The following is a 21397-nucleotide window of genomic DNA, read 5'->3' on the forward strand; positions in this document are numbered from 1 at the left end:
AATTTTTATAGTTGAGAAAAATTAAAAATATTTAGAAATTAAAAATTACTTTGGTATCTTCAGTAGTACGCTCTAAATTAAGCGATCTAAATTAATAAAAAATAAACAAACCAAAATAGAAAAAAAAAATCTATTTAAACCATAAAAATAAAAATTAATTATCCTAATACGAACAAACCGAAAGATTCTTCTAAATCCATAAAATTCTCTTCACCCACTATGATATTAAAAATAACCTTACCACGAACTAAAGGAACACCAGAAACTCCCAAAGTTGCCTAAAGCTAAATTCACAACACAGACTCATGCAGTTCTATTGTGTTTATAAAAATTTAAACGCTAAAAACACCATTAAAATTATTGTATTCATTTAACAACGGTAATACAATGGAAATACAAATAAAAAAAGACGTCTGTGCCATGAAGAGTCTATTCATGGCTGGTAACAGTTTCTGGAGGTGAATCGCCAATAGTGTAAGTCAGACTAACTTTCCCTTCTTTAGTCATATGCAAACCCATAAAAATTTTCTTTGTGACATTTTTGTAGTTGTTGAAGCTTGATTCATACTGTCGCGTTCTAATTTGAGAAAGAGCGGCCACTGATGATTTTAATTCCACAATCAAGCCAGCTTCATTCAAAATCATAAACAAATCAAGATGAGGAGGTCTTCCTTTAGGTTTTGTTCGGGAGATGCTTAGTTCACTGCGAACTATATAATCTTTAACATTATATGTCAAAACAAAGAGAATACAATGAAATTCGTCCTCGTTTTGGGGCATTATGGCTCCATCAAACAATTTAGAGACAGCCTTTGCATATTCTTTAAATACATTTTTGTCTTCTCTTGTTAGCACTGATTCTAATGCAACCAAATAACCCTCAATATTTTTACCTGAAAGCTGGTGTTTCTGTGAAAACAATCCTACATCATAACATTTTCCCCGCAACAACGTCCTAATTTCGTGATTTGGAATCCGAATGGTGATTGTTTCATTCTCAGTGCTAGTGCGTAAAACATTCAAGTATCCATTTTCGGTCAAAAATTGGAGGAAAAGATGTGCATGTGACATATCTATAGATTTAAGTTCTTGATGAATCAAGTTTTGTAAGGCAATTATGTTTTCTTTCGCAAATTTTTGAATGGCCTTTATTTCGATCTCTTCTCCATCAATAAGATCTTCAATCAATTCATGAATCAGATAATGTCCAAACAGATGTTCTAGGTAAGTGATGCTGCCCGAGTCAACCCAGTAATCTTCAAAGCATGGTTCCTTCATTCCGTGACTTGTCCACAAATATTTTAAAACTGATAAACAGCTATAAATGGTGGAGTCATCTGAAGTCGTTAATTTATAACCATTGTACCACTTTTTTACGTCCTCATTATTAAAAGGAGCAAATTCTTCTTTTTCAAGCAGACTCTTCACTTCTGTATCTGTAAATCCAAAATAAGGAGCAAATCTAGGTTTTCTCAAAAACTGATAATACTGGATGTTGTTCGCGTCGCCAGATAAAACTTCTGCGACGCGGACACAGGCATTTATTAAGCCTTTCTTGATATGTTCGTTGTTTTTGAACGTAATGGACATGATGCGACCGATAACTTCGATGGTTTCGTCCAGAACATCATTCTTTGAAGTTGAATACCGGAACATGATGTACATGATAGGAGAATCGAATTCATCGATTAATACATAAACGGGTTTGTTATGGTACACATGTAAACAGTGAGATAAGAGCTTCAATCCATCGATCACATCACCTCGACTTAAATGTTTAGAAGGTTTCCAATACTTCTCAAATTCTTCAATAGAGCCCAGAACCTCCAATTTCGTATCTGACCAAGAATATTTTCCATCTATTTTTTTTATAAGATACTGATGTTCATTAAATGCCCAGTGAATGAGCTTCTTTAATGATTGAAGGAGTCCATCTGTAGTTCTAGCAGTGATATTTTTAAAGTCCACGTATATGACAGGATTCTCTTGGCAGTACTTATCAAAAAAAAACCTTTCCTCTTTCCATATTTTTAACTGATTGTCTTGGAAGAGTTTTTTGTTCCCTGTTAGGAATTCTTTCACCATGTCCATGTTTGTTGATTTCCCAAAGCGGCGCGGCGCCAAAGCTACTATCACTTCATCATCTGCTTCAAGAAAGTCTTTAATAAATAGCGTCTTATCCACAAAGGCAGCAACGTGTATGATTTCACTAAATGATTGTGTGGACAAACTACATATTTTCTTTGGTGATGTGCTCTGAAAAGATAAAAACATATATCACATAACTATGCAAGAACAGAAATGCTACATAAACAGGTATGAGATTACATTTATTAAACTTGCCTTTCTTTGTACCTCATTTGCACTTCCTCCTTCCATTCTTGCTCGTTTTTCTAGATGATAACTCATCGGCTAGAAACAATAAGAATAATGTAAAACAATCTGGAGACCTAAACATAATACAAAAAATGTACAGTTGGTTACAGAAAAAACGGAAAATAAATTTCTTTATGGTGTGAACAAAATCTGATGACATTGACAGTTTTCAAAAAATTTATGTATTTTTTTTTTTACCAAAATGCTTCATTTATCTGAAACAGACAGAGCTATCATCGCCGGCCATTTAGAAAATGATAGAAAAATTACGGATCTAGATGCAGAATTTGGAGTGGTAAAAAGTACAGTGACAAGAAATTCTAACCTCGCCGACCTGTCGCCAGTTTTACATTAACAAAATTTTAAGGAAAAACGTCAACATAGTTTTTGACATTTTCCGTTTTTTTTTTGCAACCAACTGTATTATTTTTTTAATAAGCACAAAATCAGGGAAGTATGAAATAAAATCAACATTTATTAATTTTATGCCATTTTGGGCTTACATAAGTCCTAATATAAACTGTATAGTGTGGGTATAACAGCATAATACGTAATTTACATCAACACATCAACAAAAAAAAAACGCCAAATAACAACAGATAAAAGCATAACAATAAAAACACCTTTCCAGCATCCACAACCCCGGTGAAGCTTTTTTATATACTTGTATACATCAACGGTACTGAACATGGAATAATTAAGAGTCCGCAATCTGGCTTATGAATAGATTACCTATCAATAATACAAATTTGAAACAAGCTTTAGGAATTGCTAATTCTCTTTATAATGAACTTTATCATTAATGAAATTGTTTTCACGTTTTCAACACAAGGAATTCTTCCTCAGAGAAAATTGGCTTAAAATCATAATTAAATTTAATATCATGACTTATATTACCTTTTGTCTTTACAAATAAAGTAAAAAACATGTTATTCATTTCATTTACTCCCTCATTACAATTATGTTTTTTTCTTATATTGTTTTTGCTTTTTTTTTTAGTAAATCATGCATAATTTCTCGATTTATTAAATTTGAATAATTATATTTTGTCGATCAAGTGATAAATTAGTCAAAATCGACAAAATGTATTAACTGCGAGTTTTGAAGATTTTTCCGATTGTGATTTCGTTTGTCAACATTTTAAAAATCATTAACCCTTTACCATACTAAACTAAACATAACAGAGTCGCCCAATCTATGGAAATTACTCCATCGGGTACTAATCTTTGTAACATCAATGGCACACTATATTTAATGATTAATATTTTTTTTTTAATAAATTTAAAAATGACCAATACTAAAGAGAACAAAATTGTAGTAGAATATTATACACCATTAAAAACAAGACAACCATCTGAACTACAACAATTTAATAGTTATTTATGTTACAAGTGTTGAAAACGATCCATTGCTTTACGAACGGTAATATGGCGCGAGACGCAGTCGAGCGCTGTATGTGAGTGAGTAAAGCAATGGAGTTTTCACAAGAGTACCATACAATATTTTTTGTGCTGCCTTTTGTAATAAAACATATTTTTGAATCATTAACATAATAAATATTAAATAATAAATATTACATAAACAAAATTATGTTGGTATTCAATTTAGCACTAAATATGTCAAATGTCAATCTGTCAGTGCTCGAATTTCAAATTCAAACGCAACTTTATAGCTTGCAAGGTCACCAACCGAAATTTTTATTTAAAAAAAACCCAAAACTAAAATTATCACATTTTAGCATTTTTTAAATATTTACGGAGCACCTTTTGTTTTATAACATTAGAGACATAATTGTCTTTCAGTAAGACTTGATTTGCCACAATTAGTTTATTTTTTCTTGCCTTAGATTTCTTGTTTGTCCATTGCAGCACTAGAGTTTTTTCATTTCCATTGCCGCACGCTAATCGTCCACTTAAAATGCCAATTGCAACTACGGCAGCACAAAAAAATAGTTACAAATCTTTTACTTAAGATGAAAAATTAAATATACCAAAAAATATCAATGAAGTAACTCGACCGTAAATAAAAAACTAACAAAAACAGGTTTTTGCAGATCTAAAAATATTTCCAGAAATTCCCTAAATATGGGACTAAATTCAGTTGGAATTAAGATTGCATGTAAAACGAGAACAAAAGAGAACAAATCGGAACAATTGGGAACAAGAGAGAAAAAATAAAATAAAAAATAAAAAAATATTCGATAATGTAGAACATACAGCAGGTAGTCGTAAAAATATAAGTTTAGATGAAGAAGCAGATAAATTAATTAGTAAATCTTTAGAAACTTTTCAGTCATAAATGGACAAACTACAGTCCATTCCATTTAAGTATGCAGTGTAGAATAGCATAGGGACTATTTTCCCGTTGTTGATTGGTCAAAATGAGAGAAAAGTTTACACTAGGCAACGTTCGATTTTTGATACTACTGTCAAATTTTGATATTTGATAGATTTTTTGGTTATTAGTGTCAAATTGATCGAGTTTTTGTATCAAACGGATCATTAAACTACAATTTTTTTTATTAGAATACCACTGTCGTAAGTTCCTTTATGACTTTTTTTTTGTTAATTTTGCTTGGAATGTATGTTTTCAAATTTGCCGCGTTCGTTAGTGTGAAACGTTCTCCATTCGAAGCGACATCTACTGCATTCTTAAATGGAATGGACTGTAGTTTCATACATTCCCAACGATGAGAAAGAAAAATGGAAAAAAGATTTAAAACCTATTATTATTGAAATAGACAGATTAGAAGATGGAGCAAAAATAGTTGGTTTCAAACAAGAAGTTGCAGATAAATATATTGGAAGAAAAACAGCTAATTTATTCCTTGAACAATTAATTATGACTGACTGTGAACTAGAGTCCGCTAATAATAAAATAGATGAATTGGAATATAAATTAGATAACTACAATAATTACGATCCTAAAAAAACTAGCAGAATTAAGAAACAAAACAGTAGTAATACCATCAAACATCGATGATGTAAAGAAAAGAACTTTTAAAATACTTGAAAGACATACTAAAAATATGAGAGCAATAAATGAAAAGACTCAAAAATTGTAAATTAAATGGAAAGTACTGTATTCAAGAATTTAAATATATTCAATAAAGAATATCCAAAATTCCGAAAAAAGTTTTCAAGTCTTATTCAACAAGTTAATAAATTAAAAATTATTATTTTTGTTCTTATACGTATTATGGTAATTGTTATTATTGTTTTCTTAATTTATTACTTCAACACTAATAAAAAATAGCGATTTATTCAACAATTTCCATAAACTAATACGTGTCCATAAGCTAATGTATCTGTAGAATTAGGTAAAAGGTATCTTTTATCATCTTTCCAACTTAGAGACTTTTTCTTTACTTCTTTAGTAAATATATCATGTTTATGACTCCTGATCACTTTCTGTCTATGGAAGTATTCTTTTTGATTAAACAAGCAATTTTTGTAATCTTCAAAACTTATTTCTTTCTTCATTACTGCTTTCTTGATACCTTTTAATTTTTTCGAAACAGACGTTTCAGTTCTGTAACTGTTCATTTTTGATTGAAGATTAGGAAAGCGAATTTTAAGGAAATCTAGTTTTGCCAAGGTTAATACGTTATTTCCATACATTTTAAATTGATTATGCATATTTTTAAATACTAATCGTTCAAAGTCATTACATATTTGATTTGCTTCTCATATCGTTCAATTTTTTTTGAAACATTTGCCATGCTTCTTGGTCATCGTTATGTAAGCGATACATTTAATTTATTACATTTTTTTTTATTATCCATAAACAGTGCGTGCTAAAACACACAGTCCCTGTTTAGGTAAAACTGTGAGAAGCCTCAGGATTCAAAAATATGTGTTGTATATGGAGGTGATCAATTTAATGATTATAAATATATTAATTAATTGTCGAAAAAAAAATACTTCTAATAAAAGCGATCTAGTGCAATATGCGAGGCAATATGAGACCTACGTATTATAAAAAGTCTACATAAAATGAATGAAAAGCTAGATATCAACGTAGGTTCAAGAGAAAAGAGAGCAATTATATTAGAATTTAATATACCGGGTGTAGAATTGGTTTACGAGACATAGGATTTTACATGTGAAAATAAAGAGTTTCAATTATTGGCTCCCCTAATAATTTTATGCCAAAATAGTTAAAATGAAAGTTAGAGAGAATTAAAAATACTGTCTAATTCCACTCTTTGTTTTTTTCTAACATCTTGTGGTACTGAAAGAAAAGCAAGAAAAGAGTTAACACAAAAATACTAAAAAGTAGCACTAGCCACGAAATTTGACTTTTAAAATACTATGTATTTGTCAGATGGTTTCTCTATTATTTAATTGTCTTTTAATTTGCCCTTCAAATGAAGTCGTACAGGACTACAGGATGAATGAAAAGGTATCTTCCATTAAATGCTCAAACTTCTCTAAAATTCTTCCAATTGTTTCTGTGGCAGGAATTGATCGGTCTGGAAAACCTGAAGCAAATGTTGCTTGGAAGTTGCTTAAAAAATATCCTCCATAATAACATTTAAAGAAATAAATACAATTTCATGCTTAGTAGTACTTTTTACTGTTTTGTGTCAACTTTTTTCTTACCTTTCTTTCAGTACCACAAGATGTTAGAAAAAAAGTAAGACTAAAATTAGACAGCAATTTTAATTCTCTCCAACTTTCATTTTAACTATTTTGCCGTAAAATTATTAGGGGAGCCAATAATTGAAACTCTTTACTTTTACATGTAAAATCCTATGTCTCGTAAGCCAATTCTACACCCGGTATATATACAGGGGGTCCCAGAACTCGCGGATCAAATTGAAACTGTATATTCCTTGATGGTAATGAAGCTAAAAAACGTTTAGAAAAATATTCAGGGTGCAACAGCTTTTTAGTTATGAATTAATCAAATTGACCAATAGAGCTCGATCTAATTTTCCCTTTATGAGAAAATTGAGTACCTTCCCTCAATTGCCAAGCAACGTATAATTCGATGAATAATAATAAAAAAAAAAAAATTTGTTACACAGTCTAGGACTGGTTTACAAATCTATGAGGGGCATGATGACCAACTCAATAGACCGGGACCAATGGCTTAACGTGACTTCCGAATCACGAGACAGAATATAGCCCTTTTTTTTTATTATTAATATTTTAAATTTCGCCCTGGGTCGGAATCGAACCCGCGACCCTCGCGTCCCTGAGCCGAAACGGACTCCCTTAGGCTATATTCTGCCTATTTTCAATATTTATCTGGTCAACTTGTCGAAACAGACGTCAAAAGTGACAGCTACTTTTGAAATAACCAAAAATGGGATAATTGCGCCAAAGGCAGGTGAATAATTGTATAGAATCTAAATCAGGGAACGCAAGAAGTTTCTTCTTCCGACAATGAATGAAATATGGTTTGTTATGAGCGAAAATTTCCAGAGCAATTGTAACCTTGAGGGGTATGGGAAATTGACGGGAGGGATATGATGAATTGAACCTTTGTTGATGGAAGGTAAAATGGCGACGTAGCGTCAAGTGAGTAATACATATTACTACCTTAAAAATCTTAGTAAAAAGTGAAATATGCAGTGCCTGTGAAGTGAATCGGAATCACAAGAAATTTATCCTGACTCCTGTGCATACACTCTGCATCTGCAACGTATTATCGCAGCTACACGACCGGGACGAGTCATCGTCGAAATGAAAGAAAAGACTTTTAGGAACATTCTTGACATTGCTAAAAAAGCTGGAGTTACACGTAGGTTTTGAGCAACAAATCAAGCATAGTGGCAGTTCTGAAAGAAAGAAGACAAAACTGGATTGAACTAACCTATTTATTTTAGCATCATTATTAGTAAAAATTTAAGATCAAATTTTATAACTAAACGATGTAGAATGCAACAAATGAAATAAGAAACATGCAAAATAAAAAGAATAATTTATAACATGTGTTCAAATTGACCTGTACCTGAGCTATTGTATAGTTGTATGGATGTAAATGCATGTTCTCCTCTAACAACTTTCTGGCATGTAAGTACTGCAATTTGATGAGACAGTCTAAAGTCTATTTTTTCCTGGTAGGCGCGTGCGTGCGCATCTCCGAAAGGTAGAATCACATAGCTAAGATTTTTAGCAGGATGCAGGAATTGTTAGTATTTTTGGTTGCATATTATCTAGGGGGTCAGTATTTGTGGTTGCACATTAAAACTCATGTTCATGATTTAATTTTTGTATAATTTGTAAAATGTAAACAAAAAAGTTTATGAATAAACTCGTGGAAAAATTGATAACAAATATTAAATGTACATTTTTTATTTTTATTTAATACATACAGGAGTTAAATTGGGTACAAAACAACTCCATACTTTTGGATTCAATCGTTAATTTCACATAAAATAAAATAAAATAATCATCACCGCACTTTTCACCTAAAAATAATTACAGTGACATCGACAAAAATTGACAGTTCACATGAAAGCGGCAAAAATTTCATAACATGGACATGGCCTGCTTCGACTACAATAATTTATAATAACCATGTATCTTGCAAGAGAAAAGGAAAAGGCTTAATTTACACAGCATCGATTGTAGGAATTCTGTTTGCAGAGAAAAATGAGTGCACTGTTTTTCGAATGAAATATTTTTGATGTTCATCATACATTTCCTATCAGGTTTCTTCGGTGCCTGTAATTGCCCACACTTCATTTCTTCCGCCAAGTATCGTTGAATGGTTCTAAATCCACAACCTTCAACACAAAGTAATTAAGCTGTGATACAACAAAAAAAAAATCAGAAAACAATACCAGTATAATTTGCAGTTTTTTCCATTTGAGCCGTCTTGGTTAACTCGGCAAAATCCTTGGAGATCCCACGAAATACTTTAACGATCATTTCTTTCTCGGGTTGTGAGAAATTTGCTATAAATATGCATTAATAAAAAACTGTTACTTGCTGTTAGCATAAATCCAACTTACGCCGTTGATTTGGTGATCGAAATTGAGACATCTTGTTGACATATAAGAACTTCTTAACCTCTAAGAACTGTTTTTTTAATAAATAAATGGACACAACACAAAACAAACAAAAAACACACACAAATGAAAATTAAGACACGATGAAACAAAAATGGCAGCTTGGACCTGATTCCCTGATTGACAGTACAGAACACTGCAATATTGCACATTTCTCTGGTGTAAGTAGAAAAATAAAGTAGCCAATAGGAAAGTCGCATTTCGTTGCAGGATTTTGTAAATGCGCACGCACGCGCCTACCAGGAAAAAATAGACTATAGTAGGTAAGTTCTCGGATGTGCTTCTAAATGATCTCGTATATTTTCAACTACATTTTCCATCACCTTGGGACGACCTGACTATTTCCCCTTTTCAACACTACCGGTAGTAACAAAACGATTAAAAATTCGATGTATGTATGTGAGCTGTGAGGCACTTTTCTAAAACATTTTGGTGCAGGTACTTAGCTAAAAATTCTTCTTTGCAAGCTTGAACGCTGTATGTTCATTCCTCATCTCTTTTAACACAGTTGCAGTAATAAGACATCATAAGAAACTTATTTTGTTCAAGCGTGAAGACTATTTTAGCAATTACTTCTAAACTATTTGTGAGGTTATAAAATTATTCTGATTTTCAATATAAAAACAGATACCTAAAGACAATACCTTTGTAACACCACCGGAAGTTATCTAGCTTTGAAAAAAGTTTTTTTAAACAATAAGCAGACCAGGAACGCAAGAAACAATAAAACAGGGATTCGAAGCGTAAATGAGGTTAAGTTGATTTCGTGTTGACAGCCTGTGAATATATTTGACAATTTGGCGGTTAGTAGTTGACGAATTTGAAGGGGTTGGCAAATTTAAATTCCAGAGCCCTCTGCGATCCCACATTCTTTTATAGACAGTCTGTATAATGAATAAAAAATTACCAGATTCTACCTAATATTTTATACCTGGGCTTGGACGTAGGCCCTTTAATTCTGCATACGAATTCCCCTCAAGGTAAACACCTTTCATCTGAAGGAATAGAGGCGAGCTCGTTTTATTAAATTTTCCCTTGCCAGTCTAAGCACATTAGGAATAACAGTAGCCAGTGTTTCGTGAATTTGGTCATTTAGTTCTTCTAAAATATTGATAGGTTCGCGGTAAATATAGTTTTTCAAATATACTTCTTCTACCGTCGTCATCAAAGGACTGAAGAACAGCATCTTTAGTCTCTGGCGTTCTAACTTCTCGCGGGGGAGGACCAATTTCTTGTCAGGTAGGCACCAAGGACCCAGTGTCTCGAGCACGGTACACCAACCATAGAAATACGTTATAATTTGGATATGGCAAACGTCGTGGAAAACGTAGGTATTGCATATTCCCTTGCATCCTCACGTGCATTGCGCCGGCACTCTCCATAAATTATGAGCATTTCGGCATACTCTGCAGCTGTATACATGATTTCAATACGAAGTTTGACAATTTCGAATCAAATTATAACTTGACGTTGTCAAAATCTTCACAGTTGCCCAAACATTTACTTGAAATTCCATACCATTCTTACTAGAATTATGTTGCTAGGCAATTCAAACCTTTGGTTAAATTTTCGTGAAATTCAAATTAACAGCGTCCTTCTGATTGGTCAACTTGAATTATTCATTACAAAAAATCGATTATACCCTGTCCTTTTTTTTAAACGCTATTGCTTTCAGTTATCACCAAGGAAAACGCACTGTAAATTTGACCCTGTATATACAGGGTGTCCCAGAAAAAGTGTAGGAGCCGAGGATTGCAGATTCTTCTGCGAAGTATAATGGCGTATTTGAAAGAAAATAATTTCGATCTCAAATAGAATTTAAATGATTAACATTTTAAATTGGCCAATCGTGAGGGATTTTCTAATTAATTTCTTAGGTATAAGTTACGTTGCCAAGTTAAACGCAAAAATTGAAAGTTTGGGTTTCTTTGAAAAAATATCTGGTCAACTAGTCAAGTGTCAGTGTCACATAAATTGTCACGAGAAACGTCACTTGTATTTGTCCGTTATTATTTAGAGTGTTTTTTCCATTCTCGTGGTCTAAATAGTGTTGGTGAAAATGTTTGCTCCTAATGAATACCTTGAAATGGTAATTATGTACGGCGAATGCAATAGAAATGCCAATGAGGGAACGAGGCAGTATGCCATACGATTTCCCCAACGGAATCACCCTTCGTCAAATGCATTTCTGCGTTTGATCGCACGTGCTGGAACAACTGGATCTTTAATGCCGCAAAAAAAAGGTCTTGTTGGCGTGCCACGTACAGCAAGAACACCTGAAGCGGAAGAAATGGTGCTAAAGTATATTTTTTCCTGGTAGGCGCGTGCGTGCGCATCTCCGAAAGGTAGAATCACATAGCTAAGATTTTTAGCAGGATGCAGGAATTGTTAGTATTTTTGGTTGCATATTATCTAGGGGATCAGTATTTGTGGTTGCACATTAAAACCCATGTTTATGATTTAATTTTTGTATAATTTGTAAAATGTAAACAAAAAATTTTATGAATAAACTCGTGGAAAAATTGATAACAAATATTATATGTATGTACAACATTTTTTTATTATTATTTTATACATACAGGAGTTAAATTGGGTACAAAACAACTCGATACTTTTGGATTCAATCGTTAATTTAAAAAAAAAATTAAAACAAAATAATCATCACCGCACTTTTCACCTAAAAAAAAAAAGTGACATCGACAAAAATTGACAGTTCATATGAAATTGGCAAAAATTTCATAACATGGACATGGCCTGCTTCAACTACAATCATTTATAATAACCATGTATCTTGCAAGAGAAAAGGAAAAGGCTTAATTTTATACATATAGGCAGTGATTCTAGACTTCATTTCTGCTAACAAATCCACAACATGCTTATTATAAATTAGTTTGTGAATTTTTACCAACTGCAGTAACTCTGCTTTTACAAAGGTTTTATCAAAAACAATTTGTTTTGATTTTAACCAATTTTGAATATTTACTTTCTTCCAAGAGGAATTGGGTATTTTTTCTACTACTCAATGTTTACGGTTAATTGAAAACAATGTATGTAGTTACTTGAATTTTAATTCGTGTAAAACATTATAAAGCTTAGAACGACTGATGTTTGGAATTTCTTCATTGTTTTGCACTTCCCTGTACACAGCATCAATTGTAGGAATTCTGTTTGCAGAGAAAAATGAGTGCACTGTTTTTCAAATGAGATATTTTTGATGTTCATCCAATTGAATCATACATTTCCTATCAGGTTTCTTCGGTGCCTGTAATTGCCCACACTTCTTTTCTTCCGCCAAGTATCGTTGAATGTTTCTAAATCCACAACCTACAACACAAAGTAATTAAGCTGTGATACAACAAAAAAAAAACTCAGAAATCAATACCAGTATAATCTGCAGTTTTTTTCCATTTGAGCCGTCTTGGTTAACTCGGCAAAATCCTTGGAGATCCCACGAAATATTTTAACGATCATTTTTTTCTCGGCTTGTGAGAAATTTGCTATAAATATTCATTAATAAAAAAATGTTACTTGCTGTTAGTATAAATCCAACTTACGCAGTTTATTTGGTGATCGAAATTGAGACATCTTGTTGACATACAAAAACTTCTTAACCTAACCTCTAAGAACTGTTTTTTTTTAATAAATAAACGGACACAACACAAAACAGACACAAAACACGATGAAACAAAAATGGCCGCTTGGACCTGATTGACAGTACAGAACACTGCAATATTGCACATTTCTCTAGTGTAAGTAGAAAAATAAAGTAACCAATAGGAAAGTCGCATTTCGTTGCAGGATTTTGTAAATGCGCACGCACGCGCCTACCAGGAAAAAATAGACTATAGATGCTTTTTTACAAGAACCCACAACAGTGGCGGATACACCCATATGGTCAGAATGGTCATGACCATAACCCTTTTGGACGGTCGACAATCGTCAAATCGAGTAAATTCTTATTTTACCCGGTCCGTTTTTACGTCTCAATCAAATAATTTTCTTCGGAAACGCCGGGTCCTTGGGAGAACACCAACGAAGCCCGTCACAACCGATCAGCAGACACTTGTGGTGTATTGTACTATCATCATTAGGGGGTAGATTTATTATCTGGGCGTTTCCGGCTTCTCTTTTCAGCGTAAAACTAGAAACAGGCGTTTTTAAAACAGCTTTGAAAATGTAAGAGATAAAAGAACAGTCGCAGCGTTCCCAGATCTACCGAATTTTGGGTAGATCTACCGAATTCGCATAAAATCTACCGAAAAATCACTCAAAAAATTTTCATAATCTATCCAACATTTTGCAAAAACGTCCACACAATTAATCTCGAATATACTTTAATGTTTCAATCTATGACATTGATGAGATCATCGATATATGTATCTACTCGTATTTGCGAAAAAGAAAAGAAAAATCGAATTCGTAATTTAAATAAATATAGTAGTTAATGTAATGTCTTAAGTTTTCGCATTGAAATAAAACGGATTATGTCGTGGATTAAAAAAAAAGTAAATAACTACTATAGGCTCTGCCATTTCTATTGAAACACCACCTGTTGGATTTTTCCTAAAATTTAGCAATGTGTAACAGGTTCGGTTGGTTGTAAAACGGCTTTTAGTGAGAAATTTGAAATTTTGACATTTTCTAGTTCCTAAAACGTCAAAGCAAATCACTGTCAAAATAAGTATGATAAATTGTTAAATCAATGATCTAACTACACATTTAGCAATTATTTATCTCGTCGACGCATCGTGCATTCTTAATATATATAATAATTAATAATTTAATATAAATGTCAATAGAAATCTAAAAATTTTACGCCTGCGAGTCCTACCACTACAAATGTGAGTGAGTGGTTTTTAGCGTGGTTATCTGTCGTGGTTAGTGTTCCTGCTGGAAGGTGGAAGGTAAAACCCAAGGGAAACTCAAAGAATTTTAATCAATGAATAAGGAAATTACAAAATCAAAGGATTGGCGCCAGTTTTGGAATCTTGAAGGATTTCGCCTCTCAGGTGTGATTGGATAATTCTGTAGACAGTAATATCAGATACCTATCTGGAAAAAGAAATTGGTATTATGGGGGTATATAGGCAATGTGCTGCCACATGTACAACTTTAAATTAAATGCCCTTTTTTCAGTTTTTAATGAAAATGCTCCCTAGGTACGTATTTTGAATTCAATTTGTTTTATTTTTCTGCTAACACTCATTAATTTACGTTCTAAACAATAATTATTATTTATATCACCCGTTTTTAAATCAATAGCAACGAATACAATACTTCATTGTGCATCAAACTTAGTATAAATTGTTTAATTACATGTTTTTCTATAAACCACTTCTATGGGACGCACTGGTTTATCTACGGCACTGGAATATTTGGACCGCGCAGGTTTCCCCCACCTAATGTATCCTCAGTAAACGGCTGGAGTCTACATATGATTATTTTGAAGTATGTATCTATAACCCAGGAAGACAAATATTGTCACCCAATAATAAAAAATAAATTAAATTATTGACATATAGTCCATTTTTTAATTATAGTCCGATGTATCAATTAAAAAGCAGAACAACTGTCATATTGCTATCTCTTTTCAACATAATGTAAACAAATTATTGGATTCTTGTACTATTGCGGGCAAAAAAAGTGGGACATCAAATTTCTGTCAGTTTTGAAAAATTCAATGTAGTTCAAGCTTTATCGTCATTTTTTTGACACTATTCCAGCTGACAGTTTAAAAATTTATTTTATACTCCTATTTTCCTTTTCCAAATGCCCTCTTGTTTTGATAAAGGTAGATTTTGATTGGAACTTTGCATTAAATAAATATTCACTACGTGCTTACTTACAATGATTCCCTACAACCTACAATACGTAATGACAACGTCAATCAATTGAAAGTAGGGTTATTTCACATTAAAAGACGAGACAATGACGTTGATGTGCCACTTTTTTTGCCCGCAATAGTACTATTGCGGGCAAAAAAAGTGGGACATCAACGTCATTGTCTTGACTTTTAATGTGAAATAAACCTTATCTGATTCTAACCCTACTTTGAATTGATTGACGTTGTCATTAAGTATTGTAGGTTGTAGGGAATGAGTGTAAGTAAGCACGTAGTGAATATTTATTTAATGCAAAGTTCCAATCAAAATATACCTTTATCAAAAAAAGAGGGCATTTGGAAAAGGAAAATAGGAGTATAAAATCAATTTTTAAACTGTCAATTGGAATAGTGTCAAAAAATGACAATAAAGCTTGAACTACATCAAATTTTTCAAAACTGACAGAAATTTGATGTCCCACTTGTTTTGCCCGCAATAGTACGTATTGTATTAAGCGTGTCCCACTATGCATCTCGCTTTAGCATGTGTGATTCGAGCAAGACACGAGTTGTACGTTTATTACATTAGCGACGTCAAATTTTTAGGTTACGTTTTAACCACATTATTTGTGATAATTTTGTTTAATTTTGCTTGAAATGTTCTCCGTATAATGCCAACGAAAAGCATGTGGACAGATTCATTTACAGAATTTGTAAATTGCAAAAATAATATTGGAATTGCGCGGAAACTTGCAAGACAGGAAGTTAACAGGTAAGGGGGTAAACTAATTCATAGAGAGTTGTTCTGTGTTCATGGCGTTGTCGAAACAAAATCTAGGAAGAAAGAAAGACAGCCTAAACGTGGTTGTTTTGTGCTGTTTTCAACAATTTTTAATATATCTGACCTATTAGTTGATATGTAAATAGTTATCAAAAGAGTTCTGAACGGAGCGGTTTTTTGAAAGACAAAATTAAAACCGAGGAATAAATTTGCAGAAAAACCAAGAAAGCACGAAAGAACACAATATCTGTCTCATGTGGCCTAAATAAATTTTCAAATATTGGTAGAACCATGCACTGCTGTCAAATGTCGAAAGCAGACGCAGGTCATGTCGACTTCTTGATTCGGACTAAGCTCATCAGACTATAATAAAAAAATGGACTATAGATAATACTATTATTTGTTGTATTTTTCATATTAGATAATGATAATCACCCTAGTTTAAAGGTAAAGATGTAGCAGCAATATTGGGTTATGATTATGAAAAATCAAAAATGCTATAAGTGAAGACGTAGGTGTTGGTTTTGAGAGAAAATTGATAGTCTTGCTCTGTCAGATAATAAATATTCGAGTCTAAAGACCCCTTACAAGACGAGGTCGTATTTTTAATAAATATGGGTTCTTTTGCAAAAAAAGAAAGAAATATTGATTACAAATTACTTGTTTTAATTTATGGGATTTATAGAAAGATAAAAAAACGTGATTTTAATCACAAAAGAAATGATAAAATTTATACATAAAGGGTGTGAAAATCCAGTGACTGATGATCATCCATCGCTGAATTTAAGAAGATATAAGAAAGATTTAAAGAAAATTTTAGAAAACTATAAAATAGAATATCAGATAATAAATTGCGATAAAATTAAAAATGAATTATCATATTATGAAAATTTAATAGCAAAAGATATTATCATGTTTCACCGAATACTTAAAAAAAACAACATGGATCTTATTAAGCGTTGGTAATTTTAAATCCCTAATAATTTGATTAAATACAAAAACGGCTCAAGAAATTAGGGAATATTATACAGGGTGTTAGGGAATGGTCTCCCAAGAATGTCAGGGTGAGTTTCTGAGGGAAAATATGGTCGAAGAAAACCTTAATACCACTTTTTCCCAACATGAATGGTTTTCTCAAAGATAAAAATATTAAATGGTGCCTCACTGTTTGGGAGCTCTTGCACCATTTTATTGTTGTAATAATTAAATAAATAGTTAAAGTTCTGAAATGAAAGTTAATTGCTTAGCAACTAAAAGACAACAATGCCTTTGTCAGATTTTATCGAGTACCTACCTATTGTCACAATGACGTTTCGGTTTTGAATACTTCCCTTGGATAATATCTCATCAAAAACCACCAGGATTGCATTTTTTTAAGGTCAAAATCAATAATTCATTCGAAATATTTATCTAGATTCACCGCAACCTTGAAGTAAGTCCTTTTTTATTGCTGCAATAAACTGAAATTATTTCTACAGCTTTATTTGTGATACCACATCTCGATCAACCCCTAAAGGGATTTGAAATCGAGCACTAACCACCTAATACTACTAATAAGATTCGTTAATTTTGGTGTAACTTTATTTTTGGTTCGACACTGTCAGAATTTGAGAATTTTCTCCTATGTGAACGGATTTTGATAAATGTCACAACTTGTCAAAACGAAACGTCAAGCTAATTTAAAGATTTTAAACGATTTGGAGCTTTTAAGGGGCTCGTCGAACCAAAAAACGTTGTATTCAACTCGTTCGTGTGTAAATTGGGCCTTTTTTGGCACTCGTGGGCCTTTAAAACGCTCGTTTCACTCGCGTTTTAAAATGGCCCACACGTGCCAAAAAAGACCCAATTTACACACAAACTCGTCAAATAAACTACTATTATTTGTATTTGTATTGAAAAAAATCATAATAAATGTTGAAAATGTCCTCCGTTTGCCCTAATACAAGCATTAGCATACCTTCGGACAGCAACAGTAGCCTTTCCGCTATATTCCCATACACAAAATACATATCTGCATACTCCTCGATAGAATATTCGGGCATTGTAAACGATTGTAGTCTTCGCAGGCGACGGATAAAAGATAGAAGTATTTTCATATTTGGTGGCGGAAACAAAAGACTGAGAAATGTCACAAAAATGTATTGTCAGTGTCAAATTTCTCATAAACGCCGTAAAAAGGAATGTCTACGTAAATTTAAATTTTCGCTAAATAGATTGAAAAAACAAATTCTAAGGAAACCAGTTTTTGTCAGTGCTTCAAAAGGAAAAGTTATTATCATATAATCAAACGTATTACAAATTATTTCTCTAGTTCGACGATTAATAACTTTCTTATTGCCAATTTGCTGCATTTCTGTTGAAATCACGAACGTCTTTGAGAAATTTGACACTGACAATACAAATTTGTGACATTTCTCAGTCTTTTGTTTCCGCCACCAAATATGAAAATATCTCTAGATCAAATTAAAATGTAAACTTTGACAGTAGTAAATTTCGAATCGTTACCAAGCAATCATTTATAAGTCGAAATTTATAAGATTTTTTTTCGTGCACAAAGCAATATTTCAGCAGTCCCAAAACAGCAGGGAACAATTTTATTTTCAGAAAACGGTTTAATTTATCCAAAAGCCGTATAAAGGTTTTCGCCCACATTTTCCCTGATAAACTCACCCTGAAATTCTTGAGAGACCATTCCCTAACACCCTGTGTAACGTTAGAAGAAATATTTTATGACTATTCAAAATATATTTTGGAACACAATATAAACCAAGAAAAAATAAAAAAAATACGAAATAAAATCATTAGAAATAGACCAGCTCAAGAACGAAAATCTGAAATTAAGAGAGATGGTCAAAAATATTACCAAGTTAACCAAAGACCATATAGTATAATACTTTTATGGCAAAGAATCGGTAATAAACAATATTTTTAGTCCGCATAAATTCAATTGTGGTAAAGAGATGTTTTTATGATAATTTAGTCGATGATGACAACATAAACGGAAAACTCATCTTTGATATTCTAAGCAAAACAAATTGTCCTAAAAAAAACTTTTTCAGTCGTGCCCGAGGTCATTCGTATAAAAACACCAGCAGAGCAATTTAGCAAAAATATTTTTAAATAACGTTGTTCAAAACTTGTCATTATTAGTTCTGTGATTGAAACTATAAATTAATTAGATTACTTACATAGGAGTATTTTTTATTTTGGAATGCAACTAACTTTGAGAGAAATTGTGTGGTGTTGATAGAATGAGTAAGTTTATCTACGGTCAAGTTTATTTGCCTGTAAAGTATGCTACAGCGTGATCAACAATGACTTAGTCTGTTGGCAATGAAACAATTGAAAGTATGTACTGGTGATTTTTGTCTAGTAATTGGCACTGACCACGCATGACCGGATTTTTTAACTTGAGATGACGTTAAAAACATTCTTGGTTATGCAGGTTGTGTTTATACTATTCTATGCTAAACTATGCTGTGTAACTTGTTAGAATTTTATGTTTTCTTACATGAGCATCTAAATTATATAACAGGATTTTTATAACAAAATGTACCGCAGCTCAGTACGTAAAATAGCACTAAATGCAGAGGATGCAATTTTGGCAGCAGAAGCAGCCTATATATTATTGTCTAGACCGCGCGTTAAGTCCACACGAAGATTTTGGGTACGACCATCTTTAACAGCGCGAAAACGATATAGTGGCACAGATCTTTTGGGGGATCTTGCAAAAGATGATGTGGACCCATTAACAGGTGAAATTCAGTGCGATGGTAGTTTCAAAAACTTTATAAGAATGACGCAAACGCCGAAGAAATGTTTCAATAACATGTTGTCCAGTGTGGACAAGTCTGAACATGTTATAAAACAGTGTTTTAAAACATCGTTTTATCTTTACCGACAACTGATGGATAACATAAAACATGTTATAAAACAAGAAAAATGTTATAAAACACTGCGTTATATAACATTTTTTCTTTCGTTTTTCTAACAAGTTGTATAACTTTGCTACACAGGTGTCCCAAAAATGGCGTACTAACGGTGCACTACGGTGTAGAAGAGACCGTACCGTAAACGTCAGAAAAATGTTAAAAAAATTCTATTGGACTTATTTGCTGATTTAGAAGTCTTTGAAAGTGGCATTTAACAGGTAAATTATTTCAAAATATATTTATTAAATTGTCATGACAGCTACTTCTAATCGTACATATTATCACAAAGTACAAGATTACTCACTACCAATATCTAATCCTGCATAATAGAGAATTTAGAAGCTTTGGAAATCGAAAAAATTATTTTAAATCCACTACGGTAACGTTGCATGGTAATGTTGTACGAGTACATCTTTGTTTACATTGTATTACCATTAATAATAATAATAATAAAAATTAATTTTTTTGTCTGAAAAATCTTTTCCATATTTTTTTCGTGTACATTTCAACATCCTCGATACGGTAGTAAGTAGTTAGTACGCCATTTTTGGGACACATGTATAACATGTTTTGTTATATACTCTGGACGCGCCTTAAAGTATCCTAGCTAAAGTTGACGCAAGTTGCAAAAAACCACTTTGCATTTGCAACAGCACTTTTATGGCATTGGTCATTTGAAATTACTTTAAAACTGTACTTATATGGAAAATATTCAACCCAAACTATGATTTTCTGGTCCCTTTGTGCCTCTATTTGGTTCAAAAATATGAAAAAAATGCTGTTGCAAATGACAAGTGGTTTTTTGCAACTTGAGTCAACTATACTTATACTGTCAAAATACTGTTAACTTTATAACAAGCAAGTTGAGTTTAATGAATTGGTATTCTGAATATGTATAGGTATGCCCTTGATTATTCACTTACGTCCAAGTATAAAAAAAATAGCTGCAGGCAAGTATTGTGTGATTTGGACAACTTTTCTGGATTATTATACTAATACTAGCAAACTAAGAATAGAAACAACTTACAGTACGAGTCAGCTTTAAGCAGATATTTCCTCTGATATTTAAAAACCTTTACAAAAACAAATTCAAAAAATTGCCTAACCTGTACCTAATTTTAGGTTAAGTGCAACACATGTTACAATTTCCCAGTAATAGTACCTATAATAAATATAATTATTCTAATTGTTTTGTTATTCATGTTTTGGACGTGAAAGCAATGATTTTCTGTATTTTACGACATTGAAAAACGATAACAATGTACCACGTTCGTGGGTCAGGATTCAGTTATTTGATTTATTTTAATTTTAGGCACAACCGTTGAAAATGAACAGAATCTCAGAGGAATTAAATTTTACTTATAACATTTAATAAATATCAACACATTTGACTTACCTCTAATAACAATTCAACCACGGAGCACTACGTTATCTTAGGTGTTCTGTGATCCCTAGATTGTGAT

General features: G+C 32.3%; 1 protein-coding gene and 1 long non-coding RNA gene across 6 annotated transcripts; one reads left to right on the plus strand and one right to left on the minus strand.

Moving 5' to 3' along the window:
- Window positions 1–116: 116 nt before the first annotated feature.
- On the minus strand, window positions 117–21391 carry LOC138128502 (uncharacterized). 5 transcript variants are annotated; one of them, XR_011158724.1, is made up of 4 exons: window positions 21331–21388; window positions 12955–13541; window positions 12783–12897; window positions 11853–12724 (listed from the first exon to the last, which is right to left on the minus strand). XR_011158724.1 is itself a non-coding variant. In XM_069044709.1 (3 exons), the coding sequence occupies exons 2-3, from the start codon at window positions 2407–2409 to the stop codon at window positions 430–432; spliced, it is 1893 nt and encodes a 630-aa protein (XP_068900810.1). In that variant the 5' UTR covers window positions 2410–2412; window positions 21331–21391; the 3' UTR covers window positions 117–429. The 5 variants fall into 5 exon arrangements, 3 of the variants coding, with proteins under 3 accessions (XP_068900810.1, XP_068900809.1, XP_068900811.1); XM_069044709.1 differs by lacking the exons at window positions 11853–12724; window positions 12783–12897; window positions 12955–13541 and adding exons at window positions 117–2256; window positions 2344–2412 and having other exon boundaries at window positions 21331–21391; XM_069044708.1 differs by lacking the exons at window positions 11853–12724; window positions 12783–12897; window positions 12955–13541; window positions 21331–21388 and adding exons at window positions 117–2256; window positions 2344–2412; window positions 8338–8388.
- LOC138128517 (uncharacterized) lies at window positions 7120–8314 on the plus strand. Its single transcript, XR_011158736.1, has 2 exons — window positions 7120–7904; window positions 7959–8314. It is a non-coding gene; the product is annotated as an uncharacterized lncRNA (long non-coding RNA).
- Window positions 21392–21397: the final 6 nt, after the last annotated feature.

Source organism: Tenebrio molitor, chromosome 4 (genome assembly GCF_963966145.1).
Source record: "Tenebrio molitor chromosome 4, icTenMoli1.1, whole genome shotgun sequence".
Lineage (NCBI taxonomy): Eukaryota > Metazoa > Arthropoda > Insecta > Coleoptera > Tenebrionidae > Tenebrio > Tenebrio molitor.